This window comes from Rhinoderma darwinii, chromosome 6 (assembly GCF_050947455.1).
Source record: "Rhinoderma darwinii isolate aRhiDar2 chromosome 6, aRhiDar2.hap1, whole genome shotgun sequence".
Lineage (NCBI taxonomy): Eukaryota > Metazoa > Chordata > Amphibia > Anura > Rhinodermatidae > Rhinoderma > Rhinoderma darwinii.
Genome location: NC_134692.1, coordinates 123887914 through 123905686, shown reverse-complemented (window position 1 = coordinate 123905686; position 17773 = coordinate 123887914). Strand labels below are relative to the sequence as shown.

General features: G+C 43.2%; 1 protein-coding gene across 4 annotated transcripts in view; it reads left to right on the top strand.

Annotated features, from left to right (window-relative positions):
- The first annotated feature begins 2949 nt into the window (after positions 1-2949).
- Positions 2950-17773, top strand: part of TECPR1 (tectonin beta-propeller repeat containing 1) — a 64972-nt gene continuing 50148 nt past the window's right edge. For 3 of the 4 annotated variants that reach the window (XR_012849548.1, XR_012849547.1, XM_075830261.1), the window contains exons 1-4: positions 2950-3066; positions 14112-14340; positions 15696-15878; positions 17155-17277. Coding sequence is in view for 2 of the 4 variants with exons in the window: in XM_075830261.1 (XP_075686376.1) it covers positions 14116-14340; positions 15696-15878; positions 17155-17277 (531 nt within the window). In the remaining 2 variants the exon portion in view is untranslated. The remainder of the gene's footprint in view (positions 3067-14111; positions 14341-15695; positions 15879-17154; positions 17278-17773) is intronic. The other variant, XM_075830262.1, reaches the window with a different exon arrangement.

Genomic DNA, 17773 nt, shown 5'->3' with positions numbered 1-17773 from the left:
CCCAAGGGGGATGGGTAAAATAAAAAAAAATTAATGTACAAAAAAAATATTACAAGTTTAAAAAAAATCGCTGCATCCGTAAAAGTCTGAACTATTACAATTTCAATTATTTAATCCGACAAAATCGCAGTTTTTTTGGTCAGATCACCTTCTATAAAAAAATGGAATAAAAAGTGATGAAAAACTTGCATGTACCCCCAAAATGTTACCATTAAAAAACAACAGTTTCTTTCCACCAAAAATAAGCCCTCATTAGACGGAAAAATAATAAAGTTATGGCGAATGTGCCAACGCAAAACTCATTTTATGTGAAATAATTTGTTTTTTCCTTGTTTAAGTAGTAAAATATATTAAAAAAAACAACATAAATTTGGTATCACTATAATCGTACTGACCGGCAGAATAAAGTCGACATGTCAACCACTTTTCCTATTTTTCCCCTAAATTAATGATAAAATAAACATAATGTAAAAATTTGAACTATTCTAAAATAACCGGATTTAACCGGCAAGGTGAACGGCGTTAAACAAAAAAACACCATAATTGAATTTTTTTTGTCACCTGCTTCCATAAAAATGTACTAAAAAGTGATTATAAAGTAGTGTGAATGGGTCTGTACTGCGCTATTGATTCCGTCCAAAAAACAGAAACCTTACGGAACGGAGACAAACGGAAACCATTAGCAACGGAAGCGTCATCATTGAAATCAATAGTAATGCAAACGGAAGCTATGGTTTTCGTGTGACTTTTCGTTGATGGGTTGCTCCAATGGAAAGGTCTGACGGAACCCATCAATGGAAACCGAATGCTGATGTGAACAGGCCCTGAGTCCTTCGGTTTCCCTAAGAGCTAATGCACACTACCGTATTATGGCCCTCTGCAACCTCCGAATTGTACAAAGCCGTAATATTGCACCCAAAGAAGTCTGCTGTACCGCCATATGCCTCCAATTTCATACATATACAATACAGAAGTTTTGTCTTTCAGATTCCCTATGACTCCCTCAGACGCCGTATTATGAGGATATTCTTTCCTAGAAACATTTCTTCTATTGGAGAATTTCCGTGTAATATGGCGCAGTATGGAGGCACCAGACTGCGGAGGCCAACAGTGCGGCTCTGTCGTGTGCATGAGGCCTAAAGCCAGGTCCACACAGTGCAGGAATGATGTACGTTTTTAATTTATACTTTTCGTAATTTTGGATCCAGGGAAAGGAAGTGAAACGTTGCTGCTGTCACCTACAGGAGGGCAGATGCTACTGCAAGGGAGTAGTTTATGAATGATACTGTTTATGGGGACATTCCACTATTGAAGGGCACTCTAGCTCTGTTAGTGGAGGCACTCTAGCTCTGTTAGTGGGGGCACTCTAGCTCTGTTAGTGGAGGCACTCTCGCTCTGTTAGTGGAGGCACTCTCGCTCTGTTAGTGGAGGCACTCTAGCTCTGTTAGTGGAGGCACTCTCGCTCTGTTAGTGGAGGCACTCTCGCTCTGTTAGTGGGGGCACTCTAGCTCTGTTAGTGGAGGCACTCTCGCTCTGTTAGTGGGGGCACTCTAGCTCTGTTAGTGGGGGCACTCTAGCTCTGTTAGTGGAGGCACTCTCGCTCTGTTAGTGGGGGCACTCTAGCTCTGTTAGTGGAGGCACTCTCGCTCTGTTAGTGGGGGCACTCTAGCTCTGGTAGTGGGGGCACACTTGCTCTGCTAGTGGGGGCACTCTAACTCAGTTGGTGGGGGCACTCTAGCTGTTAGTGGGGGCACTCTATCTGTTAATTGAGGCACCCTAGCTCTGGTAGTGGGGTACACTTGCTCTGGTAGTGGGGTACACTTGCTCTGGTAGTGGGGGCACTCTAGCTCTGGTAGTGGGGGCACTCTAGCTGTCTTGACGTGGATAGTAGTGTGGAATGTTCATCATGACACGCAGTATCCTGGAGCTCTTTAAGGGTATGTTCACACGACAGCGTCCGTAACGGCCGAAATTACGGGGATGTTTTCAGGCGAAAACATCCCCGTAATTTCAGCCGTAACGGCATGTGCAGGAGCTTGAACGCCGCGTCCGTTACGGACGTAATTGGCGCTGCTTTTCATTGGAGTCAATGAATAACGGCTCCAATTATGCCCCAAGAAGTGACAGGTCACTTAAGCGGGCGTCCATTTACGCGCCGTCATTTGACAGCGGCGCGTAAATATACGCCTCGTGTGAACAGACAAACGTCAGCCCATTGCTTTCAATGGGCAGATGTTTGTCAACGCTTTCAAGCCGTAATTTCGGACGTAAATCGGGGCAAAAACGCCCTAATTACGTCCATAATTAGTGTGTGTGAACATACCCTAAAACTTGTTCTCAAAAGTTGGCAACTACGGTTATATGTGGCAGTCCAGGGGCCTCCTCTCTCCAGCGCTGGGCGCGAATAATTGACCTGGCTTTTATTTCGCAGCTGTCACGTCGCATCGGGACATTTATCATAACTGGTGCAAGAGAAAAATGAAAGACTTGGCGATATCAACCAATCAGATTCCAGCTTTCATTTTCAAAATTATTCGAAAATTTAAAGCAGCGAAATGATTGCAAGCACTCTACTTTACCCTTGCACCAGTTTAATGAATCTCTCACTGCCGCTAGTGTCAGGTTATCGTGCATACACTACAGAGGGTTGTTTTATTTCCATTATAGTTTTGAAAACGTCCATGGCTTATTATTTAACATGGTAATATAAATACCACTATACTATTATTAATAAGGTAGATTTTATTTGGTAAATGTAACGCTTAGCCCACTCCGTCCCGTTTCTCTGCTGACCAGCGCACTATCATCTCCAGGTACAAACAGATTGTGCTGCTGTTTTTGTCCCCTAATTTGACGTGAAGATCTATCCCACCAATCACAGTGCAGTGTGATACACAAACAGCCAATAGCAGAGCTGGCAGCTCAGAGTAATCCCGCCCCCTTCTCCGCTCCAGGGAGGGGCAACTGCAGAGCAATGGCTGCGCTGTGTCAACATCTCCAATGTGTTTGCGTGTGACCGGGACACCCCTCCTACGTGTCATATTGCCAGGTGCCAGGGGCGGCAAGGTAAGCTGCGGGCATCATTCCGTGTCGTAGTGCTTCTTATATTAGGGGGTGATTAGTGGTTAATCCCACCTCATATCGTTTTAAATGTAGGACAGCCTGGAATAGGAGGGGTTAATGAGGATGAGTTCTGTCAGTCCATATGGCTAGTATTTACGTAGGGTTTATAGCGCCCCCTCTGGGCACTCTATGTAATTAACCCCACAACTTTTTGAGGACTGTACAGGAATTTATTGTTAATTTTGTGTAATATGATGAAGAGCTGAGAGACCGCCGTCACGTATATACCGTAGTATCTTATAGAAATGTTCATATATTAGAAGAGTATTCTCGGTTTATATGGTGGTTGGGTCAAAAGTCACACAATGTATGCAATTCAATGTATATGTGAGGTGGCGTTCACGTAAAATTGACAGAAAACTTATTTGTGCGAACCAGTATATACACGTCTGAGTGGGGAAATGGACGCAGTCGCACAAGCATGACGTTTGCATTGACCTCTATGGTCAGGGAAGAATGGCGTCACCTGGCGTCAGGCAGCACTAGTCATGTGACTTTCTTCCCGGTACAGGTCTTTGTAAATTTTGTAAGACTTTTACTTTAATTTCTGATGGATTTTTGTACAATGGTGTCGTGTTTTACTTTTTGTCGACAACTGCAATTTTTTGTGGCTGTAGTCACCCCGTTTCACACATCACATGGCCTGTTCCACGCCGGTGCGGGGGCCTAACATGCCGGTTGACATTGGCCATTACATTTAAACAGTAGGTCTATATATATATATATATATATATTTACAGTGGAGGAAATAAGTATTTGATCCCTTGCTGATTTTGTAAGTTTGCCCACTGTCAAAGACATGAACGGTCTAGAATTTTTAGGCTAGGTTAATTTTACCAGTGAGAGATAGATTATATATAAAAAAAAAAAACAGAAAATCACATTGTCAAAATTATATTTATTTGCATTGTGCACAGAGAAATAAGTATTTGATCCCCTACCAACCATTAAGAGTTCAGCCTCCTCCAGACCAGTTACACGCTCCAAATCAACTTGGTGCCTGCATTATAGACAGCTCTTACATGGTCACCTGTATAAAAGACTCCTGTCCACAGACTCAATTAATCAGTCTGACTCTAACCTCTACAACATGGGCAAGACCAAAGAGCTTTCTAAGGATGTCAGGGACAAGATCATAGACCTGCACAAGGCTGGAATGGGCTACAAAACCATAAGTAAGACGCTGGGTGAGAAGGAGACAACTGTTGGTGCAATAGTAAGAAAATGGAAGACATACAAAATGACTGTCAATCGACATCGATCTGGGGCTCCATGCAAAATCTCACCTCGTGGGGTATCCTTGATCCTGAGGAAGGTGAGAGCTCAGCCGAAAACTACACAGGGGGAACTTGTTAATGATCTCAAGGCAGCTGGGACCACAGTCACCAAGAAAACCATTGGTAACACATTACGCCGTAATGGATTAAAATCCTGCAGTGCCCGCAAGGTCCCCCTGCTCAAGAAGGCACATGTACAGGCCCGTCTGAAGTTTGCAAATTAACATCTGGATGATTCTGAGAGTGATTGGGAGTAGGTGCTGTGGTCAGATGAGACTAAAATTGAGCTCTTTGGCATTAACTCAACTCGCCGTGTTTAGAGGAAGAGAAATGCTGCCTATGACCCAAAGAACACCGTCCCCACTGTCAAGCATGGAGGTGGAAACATTATGTTTTGGGGGTGTTTCTCTGCTAAGGGCACAGGACTACTTCACCGCATCAATGGGAGAATGGATGGAGCCATGTAACGTCAAATCCTGAGTGACAACCTCCTTCCCTCCACCAGGACATTAAAAATGGCTCGTGGCTGGGTCTTCCAGCACGACAATGACCCGAAACATACAGCCAAGGCAACAAAGGAGTGGCTCAAAAAGAAGAACATTAAGGTCATGGAGTGGCCTAGCCAGTCTCCAGACCTTAATCCCATCGAAAACTTATGGAGGGAGCTGAAGATCCGAGTTGCCAAGCGACAGCCTCGAAATCGTAATGATTTACAGATGATCTGCAAAGAGGAGTGGGCCAAAATTCCATCCAACATGTGTGCAAACCTCATCATCAACTACAAAAAACGTCTGACTGCTGTGCTTGCCAACAAGGGTTTTGCTACCAAGTATTAAGTCTTGTTTGCCAAAGGGATCAAATACTTATTTCTCTGTGCACAATGCAAAGAAATATATATAATTTTGACCATGTGATTTTCTGTTTTTTTTTAAATATAATCTATCTCTCACTGGTAAAATTAACCTAGCCTAAAAATTCTAGACTGTTTATGTCTTTGACAGTGGGCAAACTTACAAAATCAGCAAGGGATCAAATACTTATTTCCTTCACTGTATGCATGTGTGTGTGTGTGTGTGTGTGTATATATATATATATATATATAATTTTAATATTTTTTGAAATGAAGTTTTAGGCCCCATGCACACGACCGTATTTTTCATCCATCCGTAAATACGGATCCGTAGGCAATTATAGTCATCCGTAAATCTTCCGCATATACAGAAGGGTGTCCTTAAATACGGACCGTAGTGGACCTGTATTTACGGATCCGCAAAAAAAATGGAAGAATCTTGGTGATCCCCTGGTGTCGCATAGCAACGCTTGCGTAATTACAGACGGCTATGGATGCACATCTGTAGCCATCCATAATGACGGAAGTGCCCATAGATTTCCCGCAGCGATGCAGGGACTCCTAGCGTCGTACATAACTATGATGCTACGAGCCCGGCTCCCTGCACTGTGTTCGGTCCGGGACTTGCGGCCGAAATACGTTCCGTCCTTTACGGACCGAACATGCTCGTGTGAATCCAGCCTAAGTTACCCTTTAAGATCACGGACGTCTTTATTTTTATTTATTTACATCTGTTGAAGCAGCTGCAAATAGTGCAGGTGCTAAGTTTTACACAAATGGACGTCTTCGGCCCTGTTTACATCACGTACCCAAGTTCCCGGCGTACACGCTAAGCATATCCATAGGGTTCCATCAGTCACCAGAAGGCCAAAAAAGTCCCCATGTGTCCTGTGATGGGCCGGTATACGTCGGTATAACTTTTTATTTTTTACTTCTGAAATAGACTACACTATTCAATACAATGGAATTCCACCAAAAACGTAAACTGCGTGGTATACTTTTTTTTTTAACATGGAAGCTTATGTGTGGCATATGTCACAGACCTCCGTTATACGTATAGGTCAGGAGCTTTTCATGACGTGAGAGGTCATGATGTATATGTTAAACGTATAACCTCATAGATTAACATTAGCTCTGTATGAGGGTTAATTCAGACGAGCGTGGCGTTTTGCCTGCGCAAAAAGCCACTTACCTGCTCCGTGTGGCAGCATCATATGATGCGCGGTTGCATGCTTTTCGCGCAGCCGCCATTATTATGAAGTTCTTCCGTGCGCCATGCGTGGTTTTCACGCACCCATTGACTTCAATGGGTGCGTGATGCGCGAACAGCGCACAAATTTAGAACATGTCGTGCGTGTCACGTAGCGGACCAACGCTGCGTGACAATCACGCACCTGTCTGCACGGCCCCATATACTTCTATTGGTCCATGCGAGCCGCGTGAAAACCACGCGGCCTGCACGGACGCAATTCACGTTCGTGTGAATCCGCCCTTACTGAGAGAAAAAATAAGGGATATAATACTGATGAAAAATGCGCTTGTATAAAATCAGTCTAAAGCTCTGTTCACATCTGTGTTGGCGGCACTGTTAATGGACCGCCATCGCAGTTCTGGTGAGAAATGCCAGGAGTAAAATGACGGACACTCGACGGAACCATTAGAGTAATGTGTTTTATCGGACGCCATTGGTGTAGGTGAGGTCTGAGGGGTTCTTTACCCTTGCGTATGAAAATACGGACCAAAAATAGATGTACAATACAGATCGGTTTACGGATTTTGAGCAATACGAGACTTTGGGGCGACCTTAGTGTCCGTGAGCTCTAGGGGCTCCTTCACACTTATGTATGAAAACACAGATCCAATATGGGTTGTTTTTTTTACAATTTGTTTCATTTTTGTCTCCGTATTTTATCAATATTTGTTCCATATTTTCTTATGAGTTGTCCGTTTTTTCATCCGTATTTGTTTAGTTTTTTTGTAAAAGGATTAACTATTTTTTTGCTGTTTTTGTAATGTTGCTGAAATACTGATATAAGAAGACGGAACAAATCCGCACTATACAAAAACGGAACATGCGTTTTTATCATCAACCCATTGACTTATATGAGCTAAAAAAAAAAGGGGCCAATACTCATCCGTTGGAACATGCTGCGTATTGAAAAACCGGCATGTGCTTAAAAAGTGTGTATAAAAAACCGAGAATGTAATTTAAATGTGTTGGCACCATTATTCAATACAAAAAACCAACCAGATACAAATCTGATATATGGAAGTGGGAATGAGCCCTAAAACCAGAGGGTGTAAAGACAAGTGGAGTAGTTGCCCATAGCAACCTATCCAATTCCATCTTTCATTTTTGAGAGGCCCTTTTGAAAATGTAAGAAGCAATCTGATTGGTTGCTAAAGAATACCACTCCAATTTTCCTTTGCACTAGTTTTAAGAAATCTCCCTCCATGTAGATTAGTATATTTTTATAATTGTTGTCGAATAAACTTGATTTCTAATAATAATATGTCCTATAGGGAACGTTGGTGGTTATGTAAGAGGACGCATTCTGCTGCTTCTGGGTAATTCTGCTCTATTACACACGGGAACGTCTCTTGGAGTAATGTTACAGGCCATGCGACCGATGTGCCCTGAGTCTTTGTTAGGTTATATCTGATCTGACAGTCCTGACACTTTCTAAAAACGTCCGTAGCGTTTTCTTTTCGTCACGTCCTATCACATCCAGATGTATGAAATATTAACCGGTTTTAAAGAAATAAGGAGAATTTCCGTCTTGTAATGTTAGGAAATATCGCTAAGATATGTTCTAACTTAAATGGGTTGTCCCAAGATGAACTTTAATCACCTATCCTATGATCGCAATAAAGCCTTGTTCAGATGAGCGCTGAAATCGTCCGTGTGACGGAGGTTTTTTTTAACGGCCGTCACACGGCTGCATGTATTTCTATGGGGCTGTTCACACGGCTGTTGTTTTAATGGACTAGATGAACGACACCTGAAGAAATAGGACACATCCTATTTCTGACCGTTATCACAGATCCCTCAATAGACAAGTCTATGAGGGATCCGTGAAAACGGGTCCAAATCGGGCATGACAAACGGCCAATTTGACACACGCTCATCTGAGTAAGACATTAGAAGGAGCTTGAATGGAGCAGAGGACGGGCGTGCGCGCTGCCGCTCCATGCAGTGGAGCAGTGAGGTAGTGATCGGTGGGGGTCTGACCCCTGGAGAAGGAAGAGATTGGGGGCACTGCGGCCTATGTACCTCCTTGGCCACCTACTCCTGAAGGGAAATGTAACCCTGCTCCATAAGTGAACGGGTCGGTTTTGTACCGTATACAGTGGGTGGCCGGAAGCGTCGCTGTGGAGGAGGAAAGCTGAAGGGAAGTTGCCGTCGGCTCCTCATTTCAAATGTAATATTATAACAACTATAAGAATCTTTATATAGCACCAACATATGGGGAAGTAACAAACAAATTGAGCGAGAGCGAGGTCCGTGCCCAATCTAAATGAATCGTGCGGCCTGTCCAATAAACGGCCATCCATGTAATGCAGTCCCGAGGGGGCAAACCCCTTTATGACGTCCCTAATAGGGAATATGGAAAGGGGTTGATGAGATCCTTTTTGATAAAACTTTGTATTGAAATAAAGGGGAATTCTTTCACTGCCGGAACCTATAATAAGCAGCAGAAGACGGAAGCTCTGAGGGGTTTTCCACGTTTAGGCCTTGTTCACATGGCGTTGAGAAAACCCCAAAAACAACGTGTGAAATACGTTAGCGTTTTTATAAAGCGCTTTTTAAACTGCACTCGTTTTCGACATGTTTTTTGACGCATTTTGTGCACGCTTTCTGCGTGTTTTTTTGGCGTGTAATTCGGACTCCCATTGACTATGGGAGTTAGGCGCGTTTTACACACCAAAGAATTGACCTGACGCTTCTTTTTTACGCGACGCGTTTTTTTAAACATTCTCGTAAGAAAACACTAACGCACTAACGGTATAGGATGACATTGATGTCAATGGGAAGCTTAAATCTTATCGCTTCGTTTTTCGGCACGTTTTACATGCCGAATAACGTGTCAAAAACACGCCGTGTGAACAGGGCCTTACTGTATTTGTCAGTAGTGAATGAGATTTATAATCTCTTAGGCCCCATGCACACGGCAGTCATTTTGATCTGCAATTACGGACCATAATTGCGGGTCATAGTACGGACCCATTCATTTCTTTTGCCCGCGGACACTTTCCTGTATATTTACGGGAAGGTGTCCGAGACGTAGAAAAGCTCTGCAAAAAATAGGACGTCCTATTTTTTTTATTTTTACGGACCGTGCTCCCATACTTTATAATGGGAGCACGGCCCGCAAATGACGGTGACTGTCCATGGCCGGCCGTAGCCGTAATCACAAATTGTGTAATTGTGTAATTTTTCAAATTTTTTTCCAAAAGACGTGCATTTTTTTTTTTTAAAAACAGTCTATCGGCAATGTATGCCTCTGTGTATACAGCGGCATACGTCGCAGACTTTCTTTAGAGGCATACGTCAATAAGTATTAAGGCTCAAGTGCAATGGGGCAGAGCATTAGCTACATTGTCTTATGACCGTCTGAAGTCGTTTGATATTCATCCCCTATTTCACTAGTGACCTAGTTACTCTGTAAAGTCCCCCCTTCTTTACACTGCAGCTCTGTATGCTCCAATTACCTGCTGTATATAACCACCAGTGTGTTAAAGAAGATTATCAGGTAACATGGCGGGTCCATTCACATGGATGGGGCAGAAATGTAGTTCTCTGTCTCGTGCCTGGCCTTGAGCAGCCCTTTGCGTTTTTATAATCGGGGTCCCTGCAGTCGGAACAACATGATCAGCAATTGACGGCATGATCGCATAATTGCCTACAATACTTAGACTGGTCTCACATTTCACGGTTAAAATGCGTTTTTGCTGCAAACCACATCGACAACTTGCGCCATTTAGCCACTAATTTGTGAATAACAGCATTTTAACCGTGACGTGAAAACGTATAACAGAGGCCACTTGGTAGTTTCGTCTGCATTATATGCCGCACATTAGGGAGTATATTGGACCTTATTTATAATTTATAGTTAGCTCAAGTGGTAAACCGGAAATTGCATCATGGGACTTAAGCTGGGACCATGACGAAGCATTTAGGCTGGTGATTTGTTTCTTGTATCCTTGTAGTTTCCAGCCAGGGGGCATTGGTGGAGATGACCTATCCAGAGTTATTAATGGAGCCCAAAATTTGCCTTGATTGCCAAAGGCTTTTCTAAATCCGAGGTTCTCAACTTCAGGGGGTACATTCAAGTCGCTTTTAGTGTATGATCATAGCCTTGGGGGTAATTTGATGTCATTTATTTGAGTAAGGGGTACTTCGCTTTTGAACATTTGAGAAACACTGATCTAAGTGACCGTGTTTTCTCATGTATGAAATAACCACAAACACCACAGAAGTATTCAAAAAGTATATATTTAATAGTTGTACGAGTGCAAAATATACAACCAAGTAGAAAGGCCGATACCTACTGATGTAGCAAAGTTTAACCTGACAATTAACGAGTTAAATATACGGGGGCAGATGTATCAATGTAGCTGCGCCTCAATTCCGGCGCCACATTTTTTTGGCGCATTTTATATTTATTGAATAACGCTGATTTGCAACATGCTGTCGATTCATGAAATGCGCCAGGTTTATCACTGTCGTGCGGTTTTGTGGCGCAAACATACCGGTCTAATGTATACCACTCAATAAGTGGTGTAAAGAAGGGAAAGGAGTCTAACATGCGCCAAAATGTGCCAAACCTGTCAAATATTGGGAACGTCATCAATATATTTGGAACATATTTAACACATGTAACTTTAGGCTGTCTATTTTTAAACCATTATTAATAAATTTGCACCCAGGGCTTTGTATGTGTGTAAAAAAAAAAACGGAGCAAATACTAATCTGTGAACTTGGTAAAAACAGAAAATTGAGGAACACTGAGAAGGTTAACTTTAGGGCTTATTCAGACGAACGGGATATACAACCCGTGCAATGCGCATGATTTTCACGCGCGTCGCACGGACCTATATTAGTCTATGGGGCCGTGCAGACCGTTGCGTGATTTTTCCGCAGCGTGAGTCCGCTGCGAAAAAGTCACGATATGTCCGTTCTTTGGGCGTATTTCACGCATCACGCACCCATTGAAGTCAATGGGTGCATGAAAATCACGCGCAGCACACGGAAGCACTTCCGTGTGACGCGTGTGATTCGCGCAACAGCTGTAAAACTATGAATGAAAACAGAAAAGCACCACATGCTTTTCTGTTTACAAACATCCAAACGGAGTGTCATAATGATGGCGGCTGCGAGAAAAGCACGCAGCCGCGCATCATACGGGGCTGACACACACAGCTGTTAAGTACCTTTTGCGCGCGCAAAACGCTGAGTTTTTTGCGTGGGCAAAACGCACACGCTCGTGGGAATCCGGCCTTACATGAATGAATTAGGTGTCAAGTTTAAACTTTGCTACATCTGTATACAGTATATACATAGACAAACTAGATGACTTCCAATACTGAAATAAAACTTAAAGGGGTTGTCCAGTCATAACAAATTGATGGCCTACCCTGAGAAATGCATTACTGCTAAATCTACTTACAATAGGGAGGTTCTTAGTGCACATTTTGATCAAATTGTGTGAACCCACCTGCCACAACAAGGCGTCCTCCGTAGGTGGGGACCTATGCTGCACATACATCCAGAACTGGGAATGTGCACTAAGAACCTCCCTATTGTAAGTAGATTTAGCAGTAATGCATATTTATTTATATTTGGCGGCTTAGGTGACATTAGTGTTCGCAGTGTGCGGTCGCCATTTTCTGATGTGCGCTGTATAAATTTGCAGTCACAGGTGTTTTGTTTCATTTTGTGGGATGTGCTGATCAAACTTTTTTGTGTTTGTGTGATCCATATATGTGGGGTTAGTGACTGCCTCCATTTTTTGATCTTGCACACCTCCCATTTGCCAGATATATATGTAGGCTTAGTCCCAGTTCTGGATGTATGTGCAGCGTTGGTTCCCACCTATGGAGGATGCCTTGCTGCGGCAGGTGGGCAAACACAATTTTTTCATTATTGGACATCCTCTATTTTGTATATGTAAGTATTGGCCCATCTACTTGGTTGTAGGTTTTTCATTCTTTTGCAAAACTCAAGATTTGATCATTACTAGGGTGATCCTGTGTGTCAGATGTGAACCGGAGCCGCTCTGAGCACAGACGTCAGTCAGCTGGACTGACGGATTCGGGTTAAAGCGCCGAGATGCAGCTTCTATGCAAAGTTGTTTTGCATCTCAAAAACAAAGCAACATTTTTAATAAGATCTATTTAGAAAGATGTTTTTCACGCAAAAATATATACATTTAAAAAAAAAATGACAGCAAAGGTTTACATAGGCCTTAATATGTCCGTCAAACACCTGTAAAAACATGGAGGCTGCTGCTCCGACATTCCAGTTTAGCACTGCTCTTCTGTTACAGTCCATGTTCAGACTTCTGCTGGTTGCTACTGAATTGAATCTTTACCAGACACATTCATAACCGTTTAGCTGAGCTCATATAATGCACTTCTTGCTCGGAGACTTCATTTTTCTATATCAGATTACGGTACAGTGTCTGGTTTATAGATGACACTTCCCAGAATGCAAATCACCAGAGTGTGCTATGTACAGGCACTGAACCAGCAGGCATCCTGGGAGATTCGAGCTCAGCAGCTTGCAAGTATGTGAATTCTTTGCTAACCTTGTCCTGCAGAATTTTCGCAACGGATTTCTGTGCGGAAATTCCGCAGCATTTACAGTAGCAGCAAAGTGAATGAGGTGTAGAAAATCTCATGCCGACGAAATCCGCAGGTGCACATATAGTTTGCTATAATCAACGTTTGACCCTAGATCTGCAGGTAAAACCGATGTGAAGAAAACTCAGCGTTTCCACAGCAATATGCGCAGCAAAAAACACACTATTTGCTGCAGATTTTCCGTTGCGGAAACTGCAGCATTTACGCTACTTGGGAACCAGGCCTACGGATGTATTCACGCAGTATTAGGCCGGGTCCACATGGGACGGATACGCTGGGTAAAAGCACGCAGCGTATCCATACTGTGCGCCATAGGGAATTCCAAGCGAAAAACCGCACCAAACTGTGGTGCAGTTTTTTGGTCTTAATGTGATTGGCTGCAGCGGTCACATGGGATGAAACATCATCCCAGGAGGCCGCGTTGGAGGAAGGAACACAGACTTCTGGGTAGGCATCAGGTTTTGGTTTTTTTCTGAGTTGCTTTTTTTGCGGCAGGATCGTTGCGAACCCACTGCAAAAACTGCAACAACTGCTATTTGTTGCGGGATTTAGCTTTCCATTTAATTCAATGCGGATTTCCCGCAACAAATAAGCTGCATTTACGCAAATGCAATTGACATGCTGCGGAATAAAATTCTGCACCGCAGTTCAATTTCTGAGCGTTTTTTCCGCTCCGTATTTACGCAGCGTGTGGATGAGATTTGTTCAATCTCATCCACTTTGCTGCTACTGTATTCTGCAGTGGTTTTTCTGTCCGCAATTCCAGACGGAAAAAACGGAGCAATTCTGCAACGTGTGGACAAGCCCTTATAGGTTTTTCGCTGCCGTTTTTTACAGACTTTTCCCAACAAAAAAACAATGTGATGGCAGATTCTGAATTCACCTTTATATGTTTCTTTTATATAATGTTGTTTGCACAAATTTCTGTAAGTTTCATTGTGTGCAAATTGCTGTTGACTGCTGTTTAATTCTTTTACCTTTTTGCTTTTGACCAGAAGAATGCCAAGTACCATACTGTGGGCATCTGATATTTGGGGCAAGGTATACACGCTACCTACAGATGGGCAACAATGGGAACTGTGTAGAGACGGACAGTTGGAGTTCAAGCGTCTTTCTGCTGATCAGGCGTGCTGCTGGGGTATAGCCTCTGACCATCAGATCTACGTCTATGTACATGCTAGCGACTTACCAATCCGATATCAAGAAGAGTCTTACGAGAATCAGGTACAAACCTCTAGTGTTATACACTACAAGTCCCAGCATGCTGCACTCCGCTACTGATGTATTCCCCATAAAATAACAATCCTGGAGCATCTTTTCTTAAAACTCTACCATTCCTCTGTTATTTCTCCTTCAAATGTATAAATATACTGTCTACTGCGTGTTATCTCTACTACAGAATAACAGAGGAACAGAACAAATATTAAAGTGCAGCTAAACGTTTGACAAACTTCTGACATGTCATAGAGACATGTCAGAAGTTTGTATTGGTGGGGGTCCTAGCACTGAGACCCCCACCAATCGCTAGAACGAAGCCGCTGAAGTCCTTGTGTGAGCGCTCAGCCGCTTCGTGTCTGTTCGGCTTTTTCCGGAAAGCCGATGTATCGGAGTACGGGCTCATAGACTTTCTATTGAGACCATACACAGATACATTTATTTCCGGAAATAGCCGAACAGACACGAAGCGGCTGAGCGAATCACGCGGAAATAGGTGTGTTTTTAATGTGCGGGTTTTGTTCCTTTTTTTTTTTTTTTCAACTAGTCAGATGCAGTTCGCAAGCGGAAACACAGGATAAATTGACATGCTGCGGATTTTAAAATACGCACCGCATGTCATTTAGAAAAAATCTGCAGCGTGTAGATGAGATTTCTTGAAATCTCATTTACTTTGCTGGTACAGTGTTACGCTGCGGCATAGTGTGCATTCGGCCTTAGGGGTGTATTCAGACGTTGAGGGGTGGTTTAAACCACATTAAAAAATAAAAACATCTGAAAACCACATGTGTTGTACAGAGGAGTGTATGAGGCTGACCAATCAGTGACCGATCAGTGACTAATCAGTGTCCTGCACTTCTCATTGTTCCAGCCCAGCATGATCCACAGCAGTGTGATTGTGCAGTGAAAGAAGTAAACACGCCCAGTTGCTAAAAACACAAGACACGCCCAGTTGGAAAAAAGAGAAAACACGCCCAGTTGTCCATTAGAAAGGCTCATTTGCATAAATATAAAATTGCTCATAACTTACCCAAAAATGATCGTTTTTCAAAAAAAAACAAAAACTTTACTGTTATCTACATTGCAGCGCCGATCACATGCAATAGGAGATAGGGATTTGATAATCTGGTGACAGAGCCTCTTTAAGACCGATGGAGAAACTCCTGCAGAGTGCTACAAACAAAACACAGCAGATAATCCTTTGATGCTTCACCACTGTAAAAATGTTTAAATGAATTGAAATGACACATAAAGCAGTGGTCTTTCCCTTACATGGTGGGAGTACAGCCCTGCAGATGTATACCACGTTCATGTATAGCATTCAATCACTAAATGCAGCCTCTTTGTACTGTCTGTGTTTTCAGCGCTGGAATCCAGTGGATGGATTTTGTGAGAGACTTCTGCCCAGTGATCGCTGGCAGTGGAGTGATGTCACTGGTTTAAAACACCAAACGCTAGACCGTTTTAATCTACCCTCATCACACTGGGAGTGGGAGTCAGATTGGTATGTGGATGAGAACATAGGAGGGGAGCCCACAGAGAAAGGGGTAAGTAACTCGCGTGAACTGGAAACCTGGATAAGAAGGTTGTGTGCGCCACCAACCCGTAAGCAGCAATAAAATTGTTATGTCATATACAAAACAAACTATAAACAATGTCATTTTCTCTCTTCGCTGGAACAAACTGGTATATACTTTTATACTTGTAACATTTTCTAGTGTGTAAAGAACCTCATGTAATTTAAGGTCTGCTAGTCTATAGGGGACCTCTGATAAGGTTTTGTAGTCTATAGAGAACCCCTTGTAAGGTCTCCTAGTCTGTAGAGAACCTATTGTAATGTCTGCTAGTTTGTAGAATACCTCTTGTACGGTCTCCTAGTCTGTAGGGAACATCTTGTACGGTCTCTTTGTCTGTAGAGAGCCTCTTGTACCGTCTCCTAGTCTGTAGAGAGCCTCTTGTACGGTCTCTTTGTCTGTAGAGAGCCTCTTGTACGGTCTCTTTGTCTGTAGAGAGCCTCTTGTATGGTCTCTTTGTCTGTAGGGAGCCTCTTGTATGGTCTCTTTGTCTGTAGAGAGCCTCTTGTATGGTCTCCTAGTCTGTAGAGAGCCTCTTGTACGGTCTCTTTGTCTGTAGAGAGCCTCTTGTACGGTCTCCTAGTCTGTAGAGAGCCTCTTGTATGGTCTCCTAGTCTGTAGAGAGCCTCTTGCGCGGTCTCCTAGTCTGTAGAGAACCTCTTGTACGGTCTCCTAGTCTGTAGAGAGCCTCTTGCGCGGTCTCCTAGTCTGTAGAGAACCTCTTGTACGGTCTCCTAGTCTGTAGAGAGCCTCTTGTACGGTCTCCTAGTCTGTAGAGAGCCTCTTGCGCGGTCTCCTAGTCTGTAGAGAACCTCTTGTACGGTCTCTTTGTCTGTAGAGAACCTCTTGTACGGTCTCCTAGTCTGTAGAGAGCCTCTTGTACGGTCTCCTAGTCTGTAGAGAGCCTCTTGTGCGGTCTCCTAGTCTGTAGAGAGCCTCTTGTGCGGTCTCCTAGTCTGTAGAGAGCCTCTTGTACGGTCTCCTTGTCTATTTCATCTATAAAAAATAAAAAAAATTAACAAAAAAACTCTTCTGTCTGCACGACAAGTCTTGTAATGTCTTTAGAGGACCATACAGAATGTTCTCCTGTCATTAGCAGTCACCTTCTGCAATCTCTCTCCAATTAAAAGGACCTTGTAGTATATTCCAGCCTTTATTATTATGCAATCAGTTAATACATTTATAAATATGGAGGATTTGCTTACTATTTTACATGACTTACCTGTCTGTATGTACTCTTTATTGGCAGGGCTGGACTTATGCTATAGATTATCCTGCAGCATACACAAAGGATAAGAGGTGGAATTCTTGTGTGCGACGTAGGAGATGGATTCGATACAGAAGATATAAGTCTAGAAACAGCTGGGCAAAGGTAAGTTTACTTCTGCACGAGGAATTTTAAATATTTCGGTATACACTAAATCAAGCCTTGTCCTAATGCCTCATGCACACGACCAAGTGCGCCGTCCAAGTCCTGTCAGTGATCCGAGAAAATATATAACACGTTCTATCTTTCCTCGGATTGGAGACTCTGATCAGTATTCACGGACTCTATTCACCCGCTAAAGTGAATGGGTCCGTGAAGACTATCGGCTGCCACTCGGATGCCATCAAAAATGGCCCAAGTTGCACAATGGTCGTGTGCATGAGGCATTAGAATATGCAAAACTGCCAGTTTTAAAGAGGACAAGAATCAAATAGAATGAGATAGAATAAGGTGGAGTTATAAGATATTCATGTTTGCTTCTAGGCACTTCTGTGGCACCACCGGGACAACCTAGGCTATGACCTGGGCCCCACATCATTCATACTGGCATTCAGAGCCCGCGTAGTACCACTCTACGTAGCTACATAATACCATCCTACAC